Below are 22502 nucleotides of genomic sequence, written 5' to 3' on the forward strand. Positions count from 1 at the left end.
GGCGCAATATACACCATTGGACCATTGAAGCAATGAATACGGCAGGCCTTAAATGCTTTAAAGGCGGTCGTATTTATTTTTACAATATTTCTGCTATCTTTCGCCAGATGACGCTGCTCAGAGGACCCTACCATACCTGTACTTAAAAAGCGTTGACTCATAATGGAGGAAAAGAACTAGGAAACTAACTAGTAAGTATGCTAGTCACAAGGACGGAGAAATAAAGAGCATTAAGCAACAGGTGAGAAACACAGAAGTTAAAAATTGGATAAATTCGATGGAGAAGAAACAGAGTGTGGAATTATACCGAAAGTGGAAAATGCAGATCAGGAAGGAAGCTTTCTTTGATAACTCAAGAGGCAGTGCCCTACTTTTGAAGATAGATCGGGTGCCTTAGAACACGCAGCTACAAAAAGAAATTTAACAATTAAGATGACGCATGTGCTGTATGTGGTAACTCCAGTGAAACAATTGACCATATTATACTCGAATGTAATGGTTTCCATCCGGAAGTTGATGCAGGCGCAGTAACTGTTCCTGAAGCTCTGGGGTTTAGAGGTACTAGTGGCCGGGGAATAAACCAGAGGTGGAAACTAGCAAAAAACGACTGGGAGATTGGTGGCTTAAAAGCAGAGAAGTGACATAAGGTTAGTAATGTAGAAACTAAAATTTAATAAATAGAATGATGGTTTAGTTAACCAATCTAAATAAATATTTAAGATATATAGGGAGAACAATGAGCATGATAGCTACTGCTACCACCCCGTTTCAAAGGGGACGCTCCTATATGCCATCCATCCATCCATACGGTTGAGAGAACGGAATCTCGCTCCTAAGCCTCTCCGTTGAATGGTTCCTCGTGCCAGTTCCAGTTAGTACTAAATATTGCTCTCACACCTCATGAGAAATGCCATAGGAGTTACAACCTGGGGCAAGGTGCGCTGCGCCGTTCTGTCCGTCAGAGACCTCGACAAAACCTCCGCGCAGCGCAGCTGCTTTGTCTGCTCCGCTCTGAATTCCAGTGCCTGTTTATGTGCGCGTGCGCGGTTGTTGGTCTCCTCCTGCTGCCCAGTTCTGGCCGCCGTCACGTTCAAGTAAAGGAGGCATACAACGTGTGTGATAAAGAGTAACGCGATAGTTGTCGGCCCTTTTTTTGTTAAAGTATCTCGTACCGATCGCATCTGCGCTGTTTCTGCCTGGCGGGGCCGCAGTGGCCATCGCGGAACCGACACGGCCTCAAATAAGATATAGGTATATGACAATACCCTCATACGCAGTCCTGCTTCGGGAGCTTAGACCTGCGCACTAACGTGAAGGAATAACTGAATTGGGTACTGTGCATAGTAGCCGTAGAACCAAGAAGGCAAACTTTTCCGGAGAGCACGTCTCCGTCTGCATGGAAAGCCTTCAGGCATTTTCTCGCTGTTCGTCTCGTGGATAGAAAAAACTACCGAAAAAATGGCATGCCTCGGCTTCTCTTCAGAGACCCAGGGCGTCAGAATACCCTCATTGTTAAAGGTATATTAGTCATAAACTTCGGATGGCAGCGCAGCGGCAGCTAGTTTACCCTTACCGCTGCAGACATCAACCAAAGGGTAAGGCGGCATGCTTTGAGCCTTTGTAGGAAACACGTCCAAAACGCGCCGAAAACAGACACCATGGCGCTGGTAGAATCCTATGTAGTCGTCACCGATGCAAACAATGTTAGCAGAAATCGTTTTTAGGATCTGAAACAGCGTGCAGTGACGACAGTCTTATTTAATCACAATTTCTCGCTTTTGAAAGCACTGATAAATAAACACGTTTTCAACCAGCCTCTTTGTGAGCCGGGGACCAAAAAAAGCAAGAATGAGATACCCCACTGGCGAAGAGCGCAGGCTTTGCCCGCGCCTGTAAGCGACTGTTCCTTTTCTCCTCATTCTCCTTCTCCTGCCCCGTGTGCACGTGCCGCTTCACCTGGCACATTCTCCCGCGCGGGCGGGATGCGCAGTCTCCACAGACAGTACCTTTGTAAGACAAACATGAACCACCTCTGCGGGCTACGAGGTTCGAAGCTGGGTTGGGGCCCACCGGCAAGACAAACATGCCTGCTACTTAAGCTTGAGAGTGTTCACCAGCGCCAACCTCGGTTCCAACCAATGGCGGCAAGACGCAGTATCTGTCACACTTGTTCTGTGGAGACCTGAACAGTACCTTAAGAAAAGGGAAAAGTGGTAGTTAAAGGGGAAAGAGTAAAATTGGTGCCGTAGTGGAGGCCTGCGTTGTGATTTCGACTACCCCGGCATCTTTACCGTGCACTGACATATCACAGCACACGGCCGCGGACGCCTCTCCGTTTGGCCTCTATCGAAACGCCGCCGCCGGTGGTCGGAATCGAAGACAAATATGAACCATCTTTGCAGGCTGCAAGGTTCGAGACTTCGTTTTGGACCACTGGGAAGGGGGGGGGGGGGGAGTGCGCAGCGGGGTTTACGAAGATTCTCCCAAGCGCACATCCCTAGAAAAGCCGAACGCCAGGCCGGGAGACGCTTGTACCCATTTTACCATACATAGATTTGTTCCGTAATGACTGTTAGCGGAACTCCTTTCTTTACTTTCGTATTTTTCGCTAGTTGCGCATCAGTTTTATTGTTCCTACCTGTTTCTCACCCTTGTTTTTTTTTTCTCTCCCCCACGTTTTGTTTTTTATCTTGGGACCTGCATTCTCCCCCACCCCCACCCCCCACTGAACTTCCCCCTGTCCCTTCTTTTTTTTTTCTATTCCCCACGTGTTCTTTTCTTGACTTCTTTTCGTTCTTTTCGTTCCCACAGTCCTCCGTCCCTTCCTTCATCGTGGCCACTTGCGAGCACATAGGAAGTTTCTTGACACGCTGGATTCAGCCTTGTATATTGTTTCGTCTCTATAAGGAGTCATTTTGTCGCGGGGCATTTGTGCTCTAAAAACCACATTTGCCGCCCGATATTTGGGCCATAGTTTTCTTTTTCTTCTAATTGGATTTTCTCAAATTTTCTCTTTGGAGTTTCCCATTTTCTTTTATTTTCAATTGGTCTTTGCCTGCGATAATCTCTGGTTCGGTGCGGGCTTTTTTCACATTGGTTTAGTTTTTTTTTATAGTTATAGTGGAGGACTCGGAAAATGTCAGAGACGACGAACCAGACCGGAATTAGGAGTCCTGGGAGGCTTTAATGACCAACCAAAACTAAGACGTCCAAAAGAAAATTATCCATCTGGCCCTGGACACCGCTGAATCCCAAGGAATTCCAGCTAGCTTAAAGGGGAGGAAGGTTCCTTGATGGGTGTAAATAATGTTATTCATTATCAACAACCACACGGTGTTCTGAAGCGAGCAATAGGCATATGAGAAAGCAAAAGCGCAGTATCTGTCAGACCTCTCGCTAATAGATGACACAAACCGTGAGCGAAAAAAGTTTATAACCGTTTTAAAATTTAACCGACACACTGATAATAAAAGGTAAAAGCAGTGTTGCACGAAAACGCATGCATTATGAGCAAAATGCTTTTAGGGAAGGCTTCGTCAAACGTTGGTAACAACTCTGGCGACACTGACAATGTACACAATATTCTAAATGAAATACTGCCCGGTGGGCCTGACTTTCACACCTCGATTGCTAACTACCACAATCATCTTCCATTCACTCTGCATAAAGACCACCACAGTCAAGTCATACGGCAAAGCAACTAGTACATATTCTGGCGAAACACGGATGCAGAAAGGCATAAATGGATGTCTTTTTTGGAATTCTCTTCTGTATACCGCATTAAAATACTAAACCCAACATTCCAGAAAATGTGTTGTATTGTTTCAGGACGACAACAAATCAAGCTGTTTAAATTCGTGTTAAAAATGCCCTTTTCTTCCTGCGAGGGCTTAAGCAACAACGTGTTAGTGTGAAGCTTGAATAAGAGCGTTTTCGCTAAGTCCGAAATTGCATTTTCTCAGCCCAATTTAAGACGCTGTTGTTGTTGTTGTGGCTGTAGGAAGAAGGAAAAGAAAATGCGCGGGCCTGCTATTGGCTATGTAGCTGAGCCACCTCCGCTGCCTCGTGCAGACAGAAGAGGAAATAGAGAGGAAAGAAAAGGAAGAGGGAGAGAAAGACGCGCACCGAAACAACTGCCATCGTCCACCACAAAAACGGTGGCGGGTGCAATGACGGCCTACAACAGATAATAATTCTGTGGCAGGCTAGCGTCCATCGCAAGCGGCGGTGACCTACCTGTCCCAGCCCCGTCAGGTGGTTCAGTGGTACAATTTAAGACGCTGCCTCCTAACACTGCGTTGTATATGGAATGATATTGGGTTGCAGGTAATAGCACATGGCATGCATCTTTCTAAAGCTTTCTTTTAACACCAGAGAGATATTCCAAAGAAGGTCGAGGTTTCAAAATCTAGGGAGCTGATACAACGACGAGCACGAAACCTCGAACACCGGTAGTCTGCTTCATACGTCGACATAACAAAGTCAGGCAACGGTTTACGTAGCCTGACTTCTATCACTATACGTAAAAATCAATAACTTTGATCGTGAAAAACTAGAATCTAGACACCACAAAGCGAAACAAATTAGTCCAGCTAGTTTGCTCACACGTAGACCCCCAAAGACGGCGAAGAGTCTATCTTCTGAACCTTTACTCCCTTCATGCACACTTGAAGCATGTACCAAATTTTCGCAACAACAAATAAGTTTAACACCTGAACCACGCCATAGGAAAGGGAGGATGGTGAAATTGAAAGTGGGAAGAGAAAAAGAGATGCCGTAGGAAAGGGCTCCAGAGTAACGTCTACCACCTGGGAATGTTTAACGTACTCTGACATCGCACAGAACACGGACGCCTCTTCGTTCCGCCTCCATCAAACCGCAGGCGTCCACGGTCGGGTTCGAACGCTAGTTAGTAAACACACTTTTATTGCGATAGCAATACTACGCCAGGTTTTGAGTCGTCGCGTGATCCCGGTGGAGGCCACCCTTGACATTGAATTGCCGAGGAGGAGGAGGAGCAGAAGAAGAACACTGGTAACTTGCGCGCACGCATCAAATTCTTAAAGGGACACTAAAGACACCCAAAGATGCTATGAAAATCTAATAAACTGCATTTGGTGACACTGTCGCCGCATATTCGGCAGCAAAAAATCTAATAATTGCTGAGATACTGGATAAGAAGTTGAGGTTTTTTCTTTTTTCTGCCGATCGAATTCAAACTGTTCCCTCCGACTACGTAGTCGGAGTAGAGTGACGCACACTATGATGTAAGCGGAGACTCCGTGATTGCTAGCGAGCCGGCGCGGCCCGCGGCCTCGACCGGTTAGCATTTTTCAGGGGTCAACATGGCAACAGCGTACTCGCAATGACGGCCACAGCCGAAATAAATAAAACGACGAAGAGAGTAATTTACCGAGTGGTGGGCCCATAAAGGAAAAAAAAAACATAAAGCGCTTGTAATGCACAATACATGTTTCTCAAGCTATTGCGCTCCTTCTTGCACTGCGTGTAAAAAACCGAGCCCTCAGTCATCGCAACGCCTCCCGAAATGTTTACATACAAATAAGATTTAGTTACCCGCAAAATATTGTCCTCGCTGCGGCGCTTGCCAGGTTTGAAGCTTGGTCGCACTTGTTTCTTTCAAGGTTCGTGCTACAGCTCCGTATTCAGCAAAAATTACGTCCACAATAGCAGAGCATGGCCGAAGAATCGACGCCACTAAATTTGCCAGCGCTGTGAGATTCCACATGTTAAATGGATTCAGCGCACAATATAGTGCGCATAGGCATCCAGAACATTAGCTGCAAGAGGTGAGAGCCGACAGCATGCTCCGAGGGTCAAGAAGTTGTAATTTTTAGACCGGCAGCAGAAACATATATTGTAAATGCGGGCATGACGTAAAGTGCAGAAACATTTCCGGACGTGTGTGAAATGAGCTCCGTCGGAGCGGCTTCAGCGGCCCAGCGGGGCCGCGGTAATAGGTCTTTTGCCGCTGTTTCTTCAGCAGGGTGTGATTACCAGGTGGTTTTACCAAGTTTGCCGACAGGGCGTTTTGTTGTGAACACCGTTTTTTGCACTGTGATGTCAGGGCCCGCCCTTACCGGGTTGAAGATTTCCGCGATGCGCTCGCGGAATTATCGCGCCTACCGGAAGTCATCGCCATCGGAGCCTACAGGATGAGCCATGTGTGGGCGGTTACCTTCAAGGATGAAGACGCCGTGAAGAAAATTGTCAGTTCTGGTGAGCTGGTTGTGAAAAAGTGTCGGTGTCTTGTTATCCACCCAGCTAACCAGGGTGTACGCATGAAAGTAAACTGGCTTTTAGACAGTGTACCGGACGAAGACGTGAAGCTCGCCTTTGCGGCATATGGCAAGGTCACCGACTTCGCCCGCGAGCGGTGGCGCGTTCAGGGCATGGTGGACAAAGGGTCTACCACACGGCATGTGACCCTGAATCTGAAGCCGGGTTTAAAGCTCGACGACATTCCCCACCAGGTGAGCGTCGCCTGCGAGCTGGCCCTTGTGGTCGTGCCAGGTTGAGCTCCACTCTGCCTACGCTGCCGCGGCACCGGCCACATTCGCCGAGAGTGCCGTATACTAAGGTGTGGTGCCTGTCGACGGTTCGGTCACGAGGAGGGCCAGTGCGAGCGGCCCTACGCAAAAGTGACAGGGCCCGTGAACGCTCAGGACGCATCCGCCTTGTTCATGGACGAGGCGGATATAGAAGAGACATCTTCCGCTGCGACTGAGAACGTTGCGGGTGAGAGGGAGACTGCATTGGGAGTGCCGCCTCAGGAGAAAACCGTGGTTGAGGCGGATGTCATCACACGTGAACCAGCGCCTCACCACGACGTCGGGCCCAAGTCGGAGGGCGAGGCGAAATCTTCAGTCGACACTGAAGCTCCTTGCATTGCTCCAGATCCTGAGGGCATGGACATTCTTCCCTGTGCGGCTACCTTGGTGGCCGGAAAACGCCCCCACGACGCCGTTGACAGCGGGACGCTTCAACAAGACCACAGCGGGGGAGACGGACCGCCGCCCAAAACTCCAGGTTTGAGGTGGTCTACCCTGAAGCCGCGGCCGAACATTTCGGTCGATTCAAGGCGGGCGGGGAAACCGCCCCCATTGTTTGTTGTGCAATGTGTCATTTTGGGCTAAGGGTATTGGGGTGTGGCGCGAGGGCAGACACCATTTTATAAGGTGTTTTTTTCTTTTCGATATGGCGATCACAGTAAGTGAAGCACTGCGTGTAGCATCTATTAACGTGAGAGGCCTTGGAGGAAGAAAGCGACAGTGTCAGCTCAGTCGCCTTCTTCTAGATAACGACCTACATGTAGTCGCGGGGCAAGAATCGAAAATTGAGTCAAGTTGCTAGAGACCGAATGGTGTCCGCTTTCCGTACGCATTTTGATGCACGTGTCTGCCATTCTGTAGGTGCCTCTGGTGGCTGTGTACTTTTTCTTCGCAATAATGTTGGTATTATGGTACAGTCAATTTTCTTGTGTCAAAGCGGCCGTCTCTTTGTCGTTGATTTTTTGCACTTGATTTCCGAGTTATTTGTGTGTATGCACCAAACGCAGAGACTGGGCGAAAATTATTTTTTCAAGGATTGGAGTCATACTTAAACATCGACAAAGTGATAATCAGACTGGGCGATTTCAATAGCGTTTCCCAAGCTTCAGATCGCGCCAAAAAGTCAATTGTACGTGATAAAAGTGCTCATGTTTTGAATGAAATCGTCCGTGGCCATGATTTAAAAGATAATGGAAGTTTATTTACTAATAGCACCTATATGCAGTATACCCATTTTCAGGGCAACAACCATGCTAGATTAGACAGATTGTATGTCGCAGCTGAACTTTTACCACTTTGCACCTTGAACGAAGTTAGACCTGTGGCTTTCAGTGATCATGCCTTAGTGATTGCAACTTTTGGAAGAAAACAAAGCAAGAATCGGTTTAATTGGCATTTATGGAAACTTAAAAATAGGTTGCGGTGGCGGTGGCGTAGCGGTAGAACATCCACCTCGCATGCAAGAGGACTGGGGTTCAAATCCCGGTGCCGCGCAGTTCTCCACCGCATTGAAAAAAAAAAATCCGCGTGTCGATGGAATTGCATACACAGGCTTGGGGTGCGACCTGATGCCGGTGAGCACCTCCGGCAACGCACTCCCTCACCAGAACAGGAGTTGGCCACCCTGGTGCAGTAATTGGCCACAACCTCCTATGATAAGCTCCATAAAACCCCGGCCCTCAGTCACCAGCGGCTGCGGAAAAACTGACCACGGCGGCGGTCAGACCTGTGACGCAGCAGGGGGTGCTAAGAAAGCCTGGCTCCGCTGGACAGGCCGCCATTGGAAACTGACCCTGGCAACGTTTAATGCTGGAACCCTAGGTAGTGAAGCTAGTTTAGCAGTGCTGTTAGAGGAACTAGAGGGCTTGAAATGGGATGTCATAGGGCTTAGTGAGGCTAGGAGGCCGAATGAGGCATATACTATTCTGAAGGATGGGCATGTACTGTGTTATCGAGGTTTACCAGAGAGGCGACAACTAGGAGTAGGTTTCCTTGTCAATAAGTATATAGCGGGTAATATAGACGAATTCTATAGTATTAATGAGAGGGTTGCAGGTATCGTAATTAGGCCTAATAAGCGGAACTGAAGGTTGTACAGGCCTATGCACCTAAATGTAGTTATGGTGACCAGGCAGTTGAAAGCTTCTACGAAGATGTAGAATCGGTAATGCGAAAAGTAAAGACGCAGTATGCTGTACTAATGGGCGACTTCAATGCCAAGGTAGGGAAAAAACAGGCAGGAGACAAGGCAGTAGGTGACTATGGCATTGGTTCTAGGAATAGCAGGGGGGAGTTACTAGTTGAGTTTGCAGAGCGCAATAACTTACGAATCATGAATACCTTCTTCAGCAAACGGAAGAAACGGAAATGGACATGGAAAAGTCCTAACGGGGAGACTAAAAACGAAATCGACTTCATAATGTGTTCAACCCCCGCCATTATTCAAGATGTAGGGGTAATCGGGAAAATGCGATGCAGTGACCACAGGATGGTGAGGTCCCAAATTAGCCTAAATCTGAAGAAGGAACGCAATAGATTAGTAAGAAAGAAACCCATCAAGGAATTAGCGGTGAGGGGGAGGGCAGAAGAGTTCAAGATCTCGCTACAGAATAGGTATTCAGCTCTAACTGAGGATGGCGACATTACCCTAGAGGCAAGGAACAATAATTTCAGAAATATCATTACTGAGTGCGCGGTAGAGGAAGGCGGTAGGATAGTTAGAGAGGATACCGGTCAGCTGTCTAAGGAGACGAAAGATTTGATTAAGAAACGCCAGAGTATGAAAGCTTCCAATCCAACAGACCAGATCGAATTGGCCGAGATATCAAAGCTAATCAATAAGCGCAAGGTGCCGATATAAGGAAGTATAACATGGAAAAAATTGAGCATGCTGTAAAAAACGGGGGAAGCCTTAAAGCGGTAAAGAAAAAATAGGGCATAGGCAAAAACCAGATGTATGCGATAAGAGACAAGGCGGGCAACGTCATCACTAATATGGACAAGATAGTCAAAGTAGCCGAGGAGTTCTATACAGATCTCTACAGTAGCCAAAGTAGTCAGGACCGTAATGAGATTGGCGGTAGGGAAAAACGGTCAGACGTTCCACCAGTGACGAAGGACGAGGTCAAGAAAGCACTATAAACTATGAAAGGGGGAAATCAGCTGGAGAGGATCAGATAACTACAGATTTGCTGAAGGATGGGGGGGATATCGTGCTAGAAAAACTGGCCACCCTGTATACGCAGTGCCTGGTGTCATCGACGGTACCGGAACCATGGAAGAACGCAAACATTATCCTCATTCACAAGAAAGGGGACTCTAAGGACCTTAAAAATTACAGACCAATCAGCTTACTGTCTGTTACGATAAGGTATTTACTAAGGTAATCACTAATAGAATCAGGAGAATCTTAGACTGCAATCAAGCAAAGGCTCAAGCAGGGTTTCGGAAACGGTACTCTACTATCGATCATATCCATACCATCAATCAGGTGATAGAAAAATGCTCGGAATATAACCAGCCCTTATACATAGCATTCATTGATTACGAAAAAGCATTTGACTCAGTTGAAACCTCGGCGGTGATGCAGGCATTGCGAAATCAGGGGGTAGACGAGCCGCACGTGAAAGTGCTGGAAGATATATATAGTGGCTGCACAGTAACCATAGTTCTGCATAAAGAAAGCAACAAATTCCCATAAAGAAAGGTGTTAGGCAAGGAGACACAATCTCCCCAGTACTATTGACAGCTTGTTTAGAGGAAGTATTCAGTGACTTGGAATGGGAGCAGTTAGGAATAAGGGTAGATGGAGAATACCTCAGTAATCTGCGATTTGCTGATGACATTGCCTTGCTAAGCAACTCGGGGGATGAACTGCAAATAATGATTGATGACCTAGACAGAAAAAGTAGAAAGGTAGGCTTGAAAATCAATATGCAGAAGAGTAAGCTAATGTTCAACAGCCTCGGGAAGGAACAGCAGTTTATATTAGGTAGCGAAATACTGGAAGTAGTAATCGAATATGTCTACTTAGGACAGGTAGTAACCGCAGATCCGGACCATGAAAAGGAAGTAACAAGAAGAACAAGATTGGGATGGAGAGCATTTGGCAAGCACTCGCAGATTATGAGTAGCAGCTTACCGGTATCGCTCAAGAGGAAAGTATACAACAGTTGCATCTTGAATGTACTCACCTATGGGGCTGAAACGTGGAGGCTAAGCAAAAGAGTTCTACTTAAGTTGAGGATAACCCAGAGGGCTATGGAACGAAAAATGGTAGAGGTAACATTAAGAGATAGGAAGCGTGCAGAGTGGGTCAGAGAAATAACTCAAGTTACCGACATTCTAGTGGAAATTAAGAAGAAGAAATGGACATGGGCAGGACATGTAGTGCGAAGAGAGGATAACCGATTGTCGCTGAGGGTAACAAACTGGATTCCAAGGGAAGGAAAGCGTAGCAGGGGGCGGCAGAAAGTTAGGTGGGCGGATGAGATTAAGAAGTTCGCAGGAGTCAAGTGGATGCAGCTAGCACAGAACCGGGCTAAGTGGAGAAATGTGGGAGAGGCCTTCGCCCTGCAGTGGGTATAATCAGGCCGATGATGATGAATAATAAGTTGTTGGGTAAGTGCGGCAGTCATTCGGGCGCGGACGGAACAGCTGTGGGCGGGGGAAACACCAACAAAGCGTGCGTTATCAGACGAGAAACGATACGCGTGCCGAAAGGAAATACGAGAAATAAGAACTAGCACAGGTATTTCGGCGGACAGCAGTGTAATCAAGAGCGCAATCTGTGATCACTTCGCAGATATCCCACACGGCCAATAATGTCCGCCGGACGTCCGGTTAAAGTCCGTACGCCAGGAGCCGGAGCGGGACGACCGCCGGAAGAACGAAACACATCCGAAAACGGATCATCCGAATTGGGACATAAACCGGTAGGAACGAAACACAGCCGAAAACGGACATCCGTATTGGGGTGTCCGTAGGATTTACGAGGGATCATCTTTCTCGGATCAACATTCAATTATTTCAGAAAAATAGTATCTCGTTAAAATCCTCAACAGAACCCGTGCTCATCAGTTCATGTGTGGACACTGGTGGGCACTCATTGTGGAATGGGCTACCAAGGGAATTCCGACCTGAGCGCACTCATTATAACATCAATGTACCTGTAAAAAAGCAATAATACCTGCCAGTCATTGCAATTTATATCAAGTTATCAATAGTCGCGTTTAAATAGTCGCGTTTTCTCGCGAAAAGCTATCCATTTAAGAAGCTTTCAGGGCAGTTCTGCGTTGTTCAGCAGTGCAGTGGTCTTTTCGCACCGCTCGATCCTTGGACGCGCTCACAGCGCTCTGATCCTAATTACTACATTTATGATGTCACTAACCGCAAAGAAACGTCCTCAGTTTATAAACTTCAATCGCACATGCATTGAGTCAGCGCTTCGAACGTACTATAACTATGGCATATTGAATATGTTATCGACGTTTTATCCGCCATGTTTGTTTACATATCATAAATGGCTTCGACTTGTCTTGACTCAAAGTGTACAAATAATGTTAATAAACTGCTGTGTAAAAAATTGTTTTAATACAAAATACTGCATATTATTTATTGTGACGCATTAAAATTTTAACTGGAAGTTTTATTTTGGCATAATGGGGTAACATTCCAAATATGCGTTACTGGCGGCTCGGCCATAGTCTCGGCTAAGCCAGCCTAAGCCTACGCCAGCCATAGCCGCTATCCGCTCAGCACGAGTGGCCGTGTTCTTACCGTTTCGCTCGTCGGCGTGCGAGTCACAATCCGGTGCATCTAGCCGTGTCGTGGTAAGTAAACATCTTTTAATGCACCCATCAGGGTTATTTAAGTGCTCTTCGATCTGTCTAGTAATTAACAGCGCAAATTTTGGTTTTGGGAGTGGTTCATTTGGTACGAGTGTTCCAACGGTCAACACGGACCGCAAAATGCTTCTGTCGGTTAAACCGCTCACTTATTCACGCTGAAATTCGGCACACGTATAGCATACAACCGTCTGTCATTTTTATTACCAGTTTAAATTACGTACTTGCCTGATTAAACCACAAATCATTCGAAATCCTTCTGCAGCATCGTTGCCGCGGCGACCCATAAGCAGCCAAGCCTCGTTATCTGGGTCGCTGACCGCCGATACTGCAGACACATGTTTCAGCTTGATTCTAATCGTATCAGGCAAGTAAATTGCCAAAACTGATATTAAAAACGATACAGTTATGTACTATCTGGCAAATAACAGCCGTATAAGCGAGCGGATTAACCGATAGAAAGATGTTACGACTCGCGTTTAGCGTTACAAGTTGCAACAGTTAGAACGCAGCTCTGGTTAAAATCGCATAAGTTCCTACTGTTTGCTCCCAGAGGCACTGCTTTTATCTTTTTAGATGGTAGTAGTAGTAAACTCATCCTATGATTGTCATTCGCTGTGCAAATGTTTTGCGCGACCAAACAATTTCGAGTTCTCATAGTGGTATTTTGAACTGCATTTTTTCTAGCTGCAGTGAGGAGCCTACACTCGGACTCAAGGGGCACCTCTGAGGCTGTCGCGAAATCGTGGCCGAGGCATTCATCGGAACGGTCAGCTCAACCCGCAAGAGCACATCTGACTAAGCACGTTCTTCTTGATGTATGTACATATCGTGAAATAGAACCATTTCACTTACGACTAGTTCTTTTAATAAAAATAGTGGCCTGCCACCGTTTTTAAACAAATGCATGTAAAAACCACGCGGATTTGCTAGGTATGCATGCTACTATGAAACGTCCAAGAATAGTCCGTTTGTCCGCGCTCGGACGTCCGCTGGATTAACTGTACGTGTTCTGCGGTCTTGCATCGGATGGTCCGTAGGACGTCCGAGAGGTGACTTCGTGACAAACACCGGACGACCGACGGTGGTCCGAACGTCCGAAGCGGGCGTACCGACGGTCGTCCGTCGGACATCAAATGCCGTGTGGGATGCTTTGTCAGTCGCGAAAAACTGAACGGGGCTTCTATAGTGAATTCCTTCCACTTATGCCGAAACTTAAGGAAGAAGTTAAAATACGGCTTGAGCAGCCGATTTCCGTGAAAGAAATTGAGGATGCAATAGATGCCCTGCCAGCAGGTAAAGCCCCTGGCCCTGACGGACTGGGTGCAGCCTTCTACAAAGTGTTCAAACCTGCAATAGCCCAGGCTCTGCTGAATGTTGTTGACGAGCGCTGTGAGAAAAAACGTGTTCCGCTGTCTTTCACAACATCCCACATAGTGCTAATTCCTAAAACCGATGACCCTGATAAGCGCTTGTTGGTGGGGTCTTATCGCCCAATAAGCCTCACCAACGTCGACTACAAAATTTTCATGTACGTGATAGCGAAAAGATTGCACAGTGGTATAACAACGCTCGTAGGCACGCACCAAACATGCGGCATAAAAGGGCGAAGTATCGCCACTAACAACACGTGGCACGATCCATACTAGAATGCTGTGACTCATTTGATGACTGAGTGGCGATGATACAACTAGACCTGGCAAAAGCCTGTGACCGCGTTTCTCACGATGTTCTGTTTGCCGTATTAGATCATGCAATTGTCGGCCGAATAATATTAGAGGGCGTTAGAATGGCATACAAAAACTGTACCACACGGATTGTTGTGAATGGAGAACTCACTGAAAGCCTCCAAGTGGGATCTTCTGTAAGGCAGGGTTGTCCACTGTCGCCATTGTTATTCGCAGCCTACCTTGAACCGCTTTGCTTGGCCATCCGGAATAATGAATGCTGTTATGCTCATCAACGCGACATACCATACCGTCGGCTTCCGGACTGGCGCCGGCTTGTCGAGAGCGCAGCTGCGGGGCGTGCACTTGAGAGCCGGAGCGCGGTGCGTGACTTTTCGTTCATTTCCCGTGACCCTGGATCGCGGATCGCCTGGCTGGCACGGATTTCAAGTCGCCGACGCAACCCCGCCCGCAAGACGACTCCGCGGATGTCCCGCGTCGGCAAGGCGAGCAGCACTATTCCGAACCAAAGATCATCCACGGTGTGTGGAGGTGTGTGGAGGTGTGTGTGCGAGCGCTGGGCTCTTGTGTAAAGGAGCCGCGGAGGCCAGGAAGCTCATTCCCACGGGACTCGGGCTGTCCGGCAAGGACGTACGTGACCACGGCGGCGGATTTGAACTCTGAAATGTGCACGCGTGATGCTGTGCGTACAGGATGACGGGAGTGAGGAGGAACTGTGCTGGAGCCTATTGGCCCCGCCCAGAGAGTTTACTGCGCCCCTATTGGCGCAATGATAGGGGCTTTGTTTAGGGAGTCTATTTAACGAGCTGTCAGGGGCAATTTCAGAAAGAGGAGAGACCAGTTACAATAAAGATGTAAACCTGGTTTGACTCCGGGTAGTACTCCAAAGTGCCCAGCAGGTACAACTCAACAGACCGCCGGTCAGCGCAACGGAGCAGGGCGGGTGAGAGGAGAACCCTTTCGAATGCCAGCAGCTGAACAGACCGTCGCCCTCTGGACGAGCACGGCGGGTGACAGCGTGGAGAGCGGCTTCGAAACATAACTGGCGCAGTCGACAGGATCTGCTGTGGCTGAACTGGAGTCTACGGGAACGACGACGGCGACACTACGAGCCTCGTCAACGACGACGCCTGACCGTGACAACTGCTTGGAAAGCCAATTCGTGAAGACGCTCCCAGCTTCTTGAATCCGGCGCAAGGGGACCCACCCCAAGGGACACCAGCGGCAGTCAGGCGAGTACCCCTTTGGCATCTGCGGCCGCATGCTATGTCAAAGCGCTGAGTTTTGAGGAGCAATTGCGCTAAGGCAGGAGGAAAAATGGCAGAGGGGGATCAGAGTGAAGAGTTGGCAGCCGCCGGCAAGGCAGGCGAAGCTGAGGTAGACTCCGCACTGGAGGCTACGTCGAAGCAGTTGGTACTACTGCAATTGCAACTAAAAATTGTAGAGCCTCAGAAAGAGAATCAAAAATTGATTCTAGAAACAGAGCGATTGCGTTATGGACAGAGCGTGGAGCTTAGCGATAGCGGCAGCACCGTCGCGGCGAATGCTGGAACAGATGAAGATAGAAGGCTAAAATACGCGAGCCTATTGAAAGGCGTCCTGGCACCAATGCCGAATCAAGAGCAATTAGTGCCTGGATGGTTTGAGGAGGTGGAGGCGACCTTATGCTCGTACCACGTCCCGACCGAGTGGTGGGCCGGACTGGTTTTACCGAGGCTGAGCGAAAGGGCGCGAGGGCTCCTCGTACGGTGATCAGCAGACGAGAGGAAAAACTTCGCGTCTTTGAAAGACAAAATTCTTCGCGGACTACGACTTTCAGCCGCAGAATACCAGAGATTATTCTCGTCAAGCAGCAAAGAGGCAGGAGAAACCTGGGAACAGTTCTCCGTACGACTGGAGAATTATCTCGACTACTACCTAGACAGCTGTGAAGTGCGCACCGTCGAGGAGTTCAAACAGCTGACGGTGACAGACCGAATGAAGGAATGCTTAAGCGCCGATGCAAGAGCACACGTTGCTTTGAGTGAGAAAGAAGGTTTCCTCAAACCTAGTGACCTCGTAGAGCTCGCAGAGAACTTCGAAGAAAGTCGGAGGGGTAGCTCAGCGGTAGGACTAGCTGCGTCCGCAACGGCAAACCACCATGCCGAGAAGCGAACCGCTGCGTCATCTCAATTGGGAGGCAGCACGGCTGAGAGGCGTCCCGGGCGACAGTGCTATAAATGTCACAAGAGAGGCCACTTTGCAAGAGAATGCCCGAGAAAAGAAACGGCCTCAACAAAAGATGGAAGTAGCAGTCGCAGAGGCGAAAGGCAGGTTGTTGCTCGAGTGGAAATTCCAGTTAGCGAGGAGATGGCGACAGGGAGTGACAGGCGACAGAACGAGGCAGGCGACAAACGTATTGTCACAATAGAGAGTACGGGTCAGCAGCTCAGAGCTTTGGTTGATTCGGGTGCCGATGTAACTGTCCTTCGTAAGTCACTTTGCCGCGAGTATGAAGGCGCGGGGTCAACACTGAAGCTGAGAGGAGAGTTTGGGAGTGAGGTAGCCGCCGAGCTGGCTTACGTGCCATTAAAGGCAACGGAGGGTGCTCCCCTAGTGTCGTTCAACCCGTTCGAACGAGGAGTGCTGTGTGCGCTTACCGATGAGCTAGTCGCAGGCGTAGATGCACTGATTACGCCAGATGACTGCAATGAGCTTCTCGAGGAGAGAGCACTAACACCAGCAGATGAGTTAGTAGCTCTGGAATCAGATATAGATGAACCAGACGGGCCAGATACGGGACACGCTGATGCTGTGGCGTGCGTCGTCGAGGCGGAGCCTGCTGCCAGCCAAACCGAAACGAACCAGACTGCAAGGCAGCTGTTCCGGAACGCTCAGCTTGCCGATGAATCGCTAAAAGAAGCATGGGCACAGGCTGAAGAGGGCTCGCATGGCATGCTTATACGAGACGAGCTGCTCGTCCATCGAGAACCAGTTGCTGGACACGAGTGTTGTCAATTGGTACTACCTTCGGAACGGCGCTCGGAGGTTTTAAGGTTGGCGCATGATTCAGCGTGGGCAGGGCGCCTGGGCGAACGTAAAACGCTTCAGAGAATAAAGGGGTCGTTTTACTGGCCAGGCTTAGCCAGAGATGTCAAGCAATTCTGTCGTACGTGCCGTTCATGCCAGGTAAAGGCCCCTGCGCGCACTCTCGATCGTGTGCCGATCACACCCCTCTCTAGACCAGACAGCCCGTTTCAAGTCATCAACGTCGATTGCATAGGGCCAATTGAACCACCGTCTGCGCGAGGGCACCGTTACGCTTTGTGCGTTGTTGATGTTAACACTCGGTGGCCAGAGGTCGTATGCTTGCGCGCGCTGACAGCGAAGGCTACGTGCGAGGCGTTGCTACAGATCTTTGCACGCATGGGTATACCGGAAACGGTGTGCTGTGATCAAGGCACAAATTTCACGGCTCAGTTAACTAGAGAGATGCTGTCCAGGCTTGGAACATGCCGAAGGTTCTCCACGCCCGACCACCCGCAAAGCAATGGACTGGTTGAGCGCTGGAACGGTACCTTCAAATCCATGTTATTCCGTATTGTGGAGGAGCACGGCAAGGATTGGGACAAATTTCTTCCATTTTTGTTGTGGGCATACAGAGAGATACCTAACGAAACGACGGGCCGCTCTCCGTTTGAGCTGATGTACGGGAGGGTGCCAGTGGGGCCTCTTTCCATCTTGCAGAAGTCGTGGAGTGGGGACTGGTCCGTCCCGCACTCTCTAACAATCCCAGCTGAGGAATATCTTTCGGGGCTGCGCAAACGGTTAGCTGAGGCGCATGCAATAGCTGAAGGTAATTGCACAGATGCTCAGAGAAAGTACGCGAGTCGCTACAATCTCCGAGCGACGGATAAACAGTTCGAGGAAGGGGACGAAGTGTTGTGGCTGGAGAAGGAAGGCCAAGGCAAATTGATGGGAAGGTGGATAGGACCGGTCAAAGTTGTACAAAGGTTGCGGCCCTACAGTTACCTAATCGAGTTGGAAGGCGGCACACGTCGGGCTGTGCACGCCAACAAACTCCGAGCTTACCACGCACGCGTCAATGTTGTAGGCACAGTTTTCGAAGGGGACAGTGACTTCGGCGACGTGCCCACATTCCCAACACCGTCTGACGAAGGAAGTAGCGTGTCGGGCGAAGCTTTGAGCTACCTTACCACATCGCAACGGGAGGAGCTGGCCGCGGTGCTCGCTAAGCACGGACAAGTGTTTGGTAGTAAACCGGGCAAGTGCACCGCTGGAATGCACAGAATAAGGCTGAAGGCAGGATCTGAAGTGGTAGCCGGACATGCGTACAAGGTACCAATGGTGTTTCGGAAGGAAGAGGAAAGGCAGATTAACGAACTGTGTGAGTGGGGTCTGATTTTTCCGGTAGAGAGCGCCCATGCCCATCCCATAGTCTGTGTATCTAAGAAGGACGGCGGCATAAGGCTCTGCTGCGACTATCGCAGGCTCAACAGCATTACGGAACCGGACGCATTTCCCATGAGCATACCTTCGGAGCTTTTGTTTCTGGTGGCAAAGGCGCGTTACATCACCCTCATTGACATGCTGAGGGGATATTGGCAAATATCGTTAGATGAGCAGTCTCAAGCATTGACGGCGTTCGTAACGCCGGTCGGGCAATAAGCTTGGAAAGTGATGCCTTTCGGGCTTCGGAACGCTAGCTCCACGTTCCAGCGAATCATTAACGAGGTATTAGCACCACACAGAGAGTATTCCTGCGCTTACATTGATGATCTCGCCATATTCTCCGAGACGTGGGAGGATCATCTGAGGCACATCGACAATGTTCTAAGTTTCGTAGCAGCTGCGGGATTCACTGTGAATGCAGCTAAATGCCGATTCGCAATAGGGGAGGTAGAGTCTCTTGGTCACATAGTAGGATCGGGTAAGCAAAGCGTGAATCCTGCAAAGGTCAGCGCTATTGAGGAGATTTCCCCGCCACAGACGAAGCGGCAGCTGAGGAGTTTTCTCGGGTTGGCAAACTACTACAGACAGTATGTCCCTGACTACTCGCGTATTGTTCTCCCGTTGACTAACCTGACGAAAAGGAGGAACCCTCATCGGCTACCTTGGGACAGCGAGGCACAGAATGCGTTCGAGAGCATTAAAGAGTGTTTTGGACCCGCGACATCGCTGTATGCACCAGATCCTAGTAAGGAGTTTATACTATCCACCGATGCCTCCGACTACGCCATAGGAGCATGTCTCGCACAGTGCGACGAGGAGGGGAACGAACGCCCGATCGAATTTCTAAGCAAGAAGCTCAATCCGACCCAGACTCGGTGGGCCACAATCGAGAAGGAAGCCTACGCGATCATATGGGCACTGAGTAAGCTCGAGGCTTGGCTATTTGGTGCACAGGTGCGTGTGGTAACAGACCACAACCCCCTTAAGTACCTTACGCTTACCAGCCCGCATAGTGCCAAGCTAACTCGCTGGGCTCTCGCTCTCCAAAGGTTCAATCTTACAATCGAACGTAAAAAGGGCACTCAAAATGCCAACGCCGATGCTATGTCAAGGCTGGTGGCGGCCAACTAAATGGAGCCTAGCGCACCGAGGGAAAGGTAAATAGCCTAGGAATGTTTTGGGCTTTGTCATTGCTTGTGGGCGCGGATGGCGGGGGGTAATGAACCTGACGCCAGCCGCGTCGCGTTGTTCGCTTGTGTGTTGTGTGTGGCTGCAGTATAAAGACTTATGCAGCACACTTGGTGGGGAGGTGTTATGCTCATCAACGCGACATACCACACCGTCGGCTTCTGGACTGGCGCCGGCTCGTCGAGAGCGCAGCTGCGGGGCGTGCATTTGAGAGCCGGAGCGCGGTGCGTGACTTTTCGTTCATTTCCCGTGACCCTGGATCGCGGATCGCCTGGCTGGCACGGATTTCAAGTCGCTGACGCAACCCCGCCCGTAAGACGACTCCGCGGATGTCCCGCGTCGGCAAGGCGAGCAGCACTATTCCGAACCAAAGATCATCCACGGTGTGTGGAGGTGTTTGTGTGTGTGCGAGCGCTGGGCTCTTGTGTAAAGGAGCCGCGGAGGCCAGGAAGCTCATTCCCACGGGACTCGGGCTGTCCGGCAAGGACGTACGTGACCACGGCGGCGGATTTGAACTCTGGAATGTGCACGCGTGATGCTGTGCGTACAGGATGTCGGGAGTGAGGAGGAACTGTGCTGGAGCCTATTGGCCCCGCCCAGAGAGTTTACTGCGTCCCTATTGGCGCAATGATAGGGGCTTTGTTTAGGGAGTCTATTTAACGAGCTGTCAGGGGCAATTTCAGAAAGAGGAGAGACCAGTTACAATAAAGATGTTGTAAACCTGGTTTGACTCCGGGTAGTACTCCAAAGTGCCCAGCAGGTACAACTCAACAGACCGCCGGTCAGCGCAACGGAGCACGGCGGGTGAGAGGAGAACCCTTTCGAATGCCAGCAGCTGAACAGACCGTCGCCCTCTGGACGAGCACAGCGGGTGACAGCGTGGAGAGCGGCTTCGAAACATAACTGGGGCAGTCGACAGGATCTGCTGTGGCTGAACTGGAGTCTACGGGAACGACGACGGCGACACTACGAGCCTCGTCAATGACGACGCCTGACCGTGACAACCGCTTGGAAAGCCAATTCGTGAAGACGCTCCCAGCTTCTTGAATCCGGCGCAAGGGGACCCACCCCAAGGGACACCAGCGGCAGTCAGGCGAGTACCCCGTTGGCATCTGCGGGCGCATGCTATGTCAAAGCCCTGGGTTTTGAGGAGCGATTGCGCTAAGGCAGGAGGAAAAATGGCAGAGGGGGATCAGAGTGAAGAGTTGGCAGCCGCCGGCAAGGCAGGCGAAGCTGAGGTAGACTCCGCACTGGAGGCTACGTCGAAGCAGTTGGCACTACTGCAATTGCAACTAAAAATTGTAGAGGCTCAGAAAGAGAATCAAAAATTGATTCTAGAAACAGAGCGATTGCGTTATGGACAGAGCGTGGAGCTTAGCGACAGCGGCAGCACCGTCGCGGCGAATGCTGAAACAGATGAAGATAGAAGGCTAAAATACGCGAGCCTATTGAAAGGCGTCCTGGCACCAATGCCGAATCAAGAGCAATTAGTGCCTGGATGGTTTGAGGAGGTGGAGGCGACCTTATGCTCGTACGACGTTCCGACCGAGTGGTGGGCCGGACTGGTTTTACCGAGGCTTAGCGAAAGGGCGCGAGGGCTCCTCGTACGGTTATCAGCAGACGAGAGGAAAAACTTCGCGTCTTTGAAAGACAAAATTCTTCGCGGACTACGGCTGTCAGCCGCAGAATACAAGAGATTATTCTCGTCAAGCAGCAAAGAGGCAGGAGAAACCTGGGAACAGTTCTCCGTACGACTGGAGAATTATCTCGACTACTACCTAGACAGCTGTGAAGTGCGCACCGTCGGGGAGTTCAAACAGCTGACGGTGACAGACCGAATGAAGGAATGCTTAAGCGCCGATGCAAGAGCACACGTTGCTTTGAGTGAGAAAGAAGGTTTCCTCAAACCTAGTGACCTCGTAGAGCTCGCAGAGAACTTCGAAGAAAGTCGGAGGTGTAGCTCAGCGGTAGGACTAGCTGCGTCCGCAACGGCAAACCACCATGCCGAGAAGCGAACCGCTACGTCATCTCAATTGGGAGGCAGCACGGCTGAGAGGCGTCCCGGGCGACAGTGCTATAAATGTCACAAGAGAGGCCACTTTGCAAGACAATGCCCGAGAAAAGAAACGGCCTCAACAAAAGATGGAAGTAGCAGTCGCAGAGGCGTAAGGCAGGTTGTTGCTTGAGTGGAAATTCCAGTTAGCGAGGAGATGGCGACAGGGAGTGACAGGCGACAGAACGAGGCAGGCGACAAACGTATTGTCACAATAGAGAGTACGGGTCAGCAGCTCAGAGCTTTGGTTGATTCGGGTGCCGATGTAACTGTCCTTCGTAAGTCACTTTGCCGCGAGTATGAAGGCGCGGGGTCAACACTGAAACTGAGAGGAGCGTTTGGGAGTGAGGTAGTCGCCGAGCTGGCTTACGTGCCATTAAAGGCAACGGAGGGTGCTCCCCTAGTGTCGTTCAACCCGTCCGAACGAGGAGTGCTGTGTGCGCTTACCGATGAGCTAGTCGCAGGCGTAGATGCACTGATTACGCCAGATGACTACAATGAGCTTCTCGAGGAGAGAGCACTAACACCAGCAGATGAGTTAGCAGCTCTGGAATCAGATATAGATGAACCAGACGGACCAGATACGGGACACGCTGATGCTGTGGCGTGCGTCGTCGAGGCGGAGCCTGCTGCCAGCCAAACCGAAACGAACCAGACTGCAAGGCATCTGTTCCGGAACGCTCAGCTTGCCGATGAAACGCTA

General features: G+C 49.9%; 2 protein-coding genes across 2 annotated transcripts in view; one reads left to right on the forward strand and one right to left on the reverse strand.

Annotated features, from left to right (window-relative positions):
- The window catches only part of LOC146194765 (monocarboxylate transporter 13-like), an 80909-nt gene that overhangs the window by 18685 nt on the left and 39722 nt on the right, over positions 1-22502 (reverse strand). The window lies entirely within an intron of this gene.
- LOC146194766 (uncharacterized) lies at positions 20925-21932 on the forward strand. Its single transcript, XM_084595946.1, has one exon. It carries the CDS (start codon positions 20925-20927, stop codon positions 21930-21932), a length of 1008 nt encoding a protein of 335 aa, XP_084452072.1.

The sequence above is a fragment of the Amblyomma maculatum genome, chromosome 3 (assembly GCF_055883805.1).
Source record: "Amblyomma maculatum isolate TAMU_Amacu chromosome 3, ASM5588380v1, whole genome shotgun sequence".
In the NCBI taxonomy this organism is placed as follows: Eukaryota; Metazoa; Arthropoda; class Arachnida; order Ixodida; family Ixodidae; genus Amblyomma; species Amblyomma maculatum.

What these genes read in the sequence shown, in the direction of transcription:
- LOC146194766 (XM_084595946.1), top strand. Translation starts at nt 20,925, where the DNA reads ATGGCAGAGGGGGATCAGAGTGAAGAGTTGGCAGCCGCCGGCAAGGCA.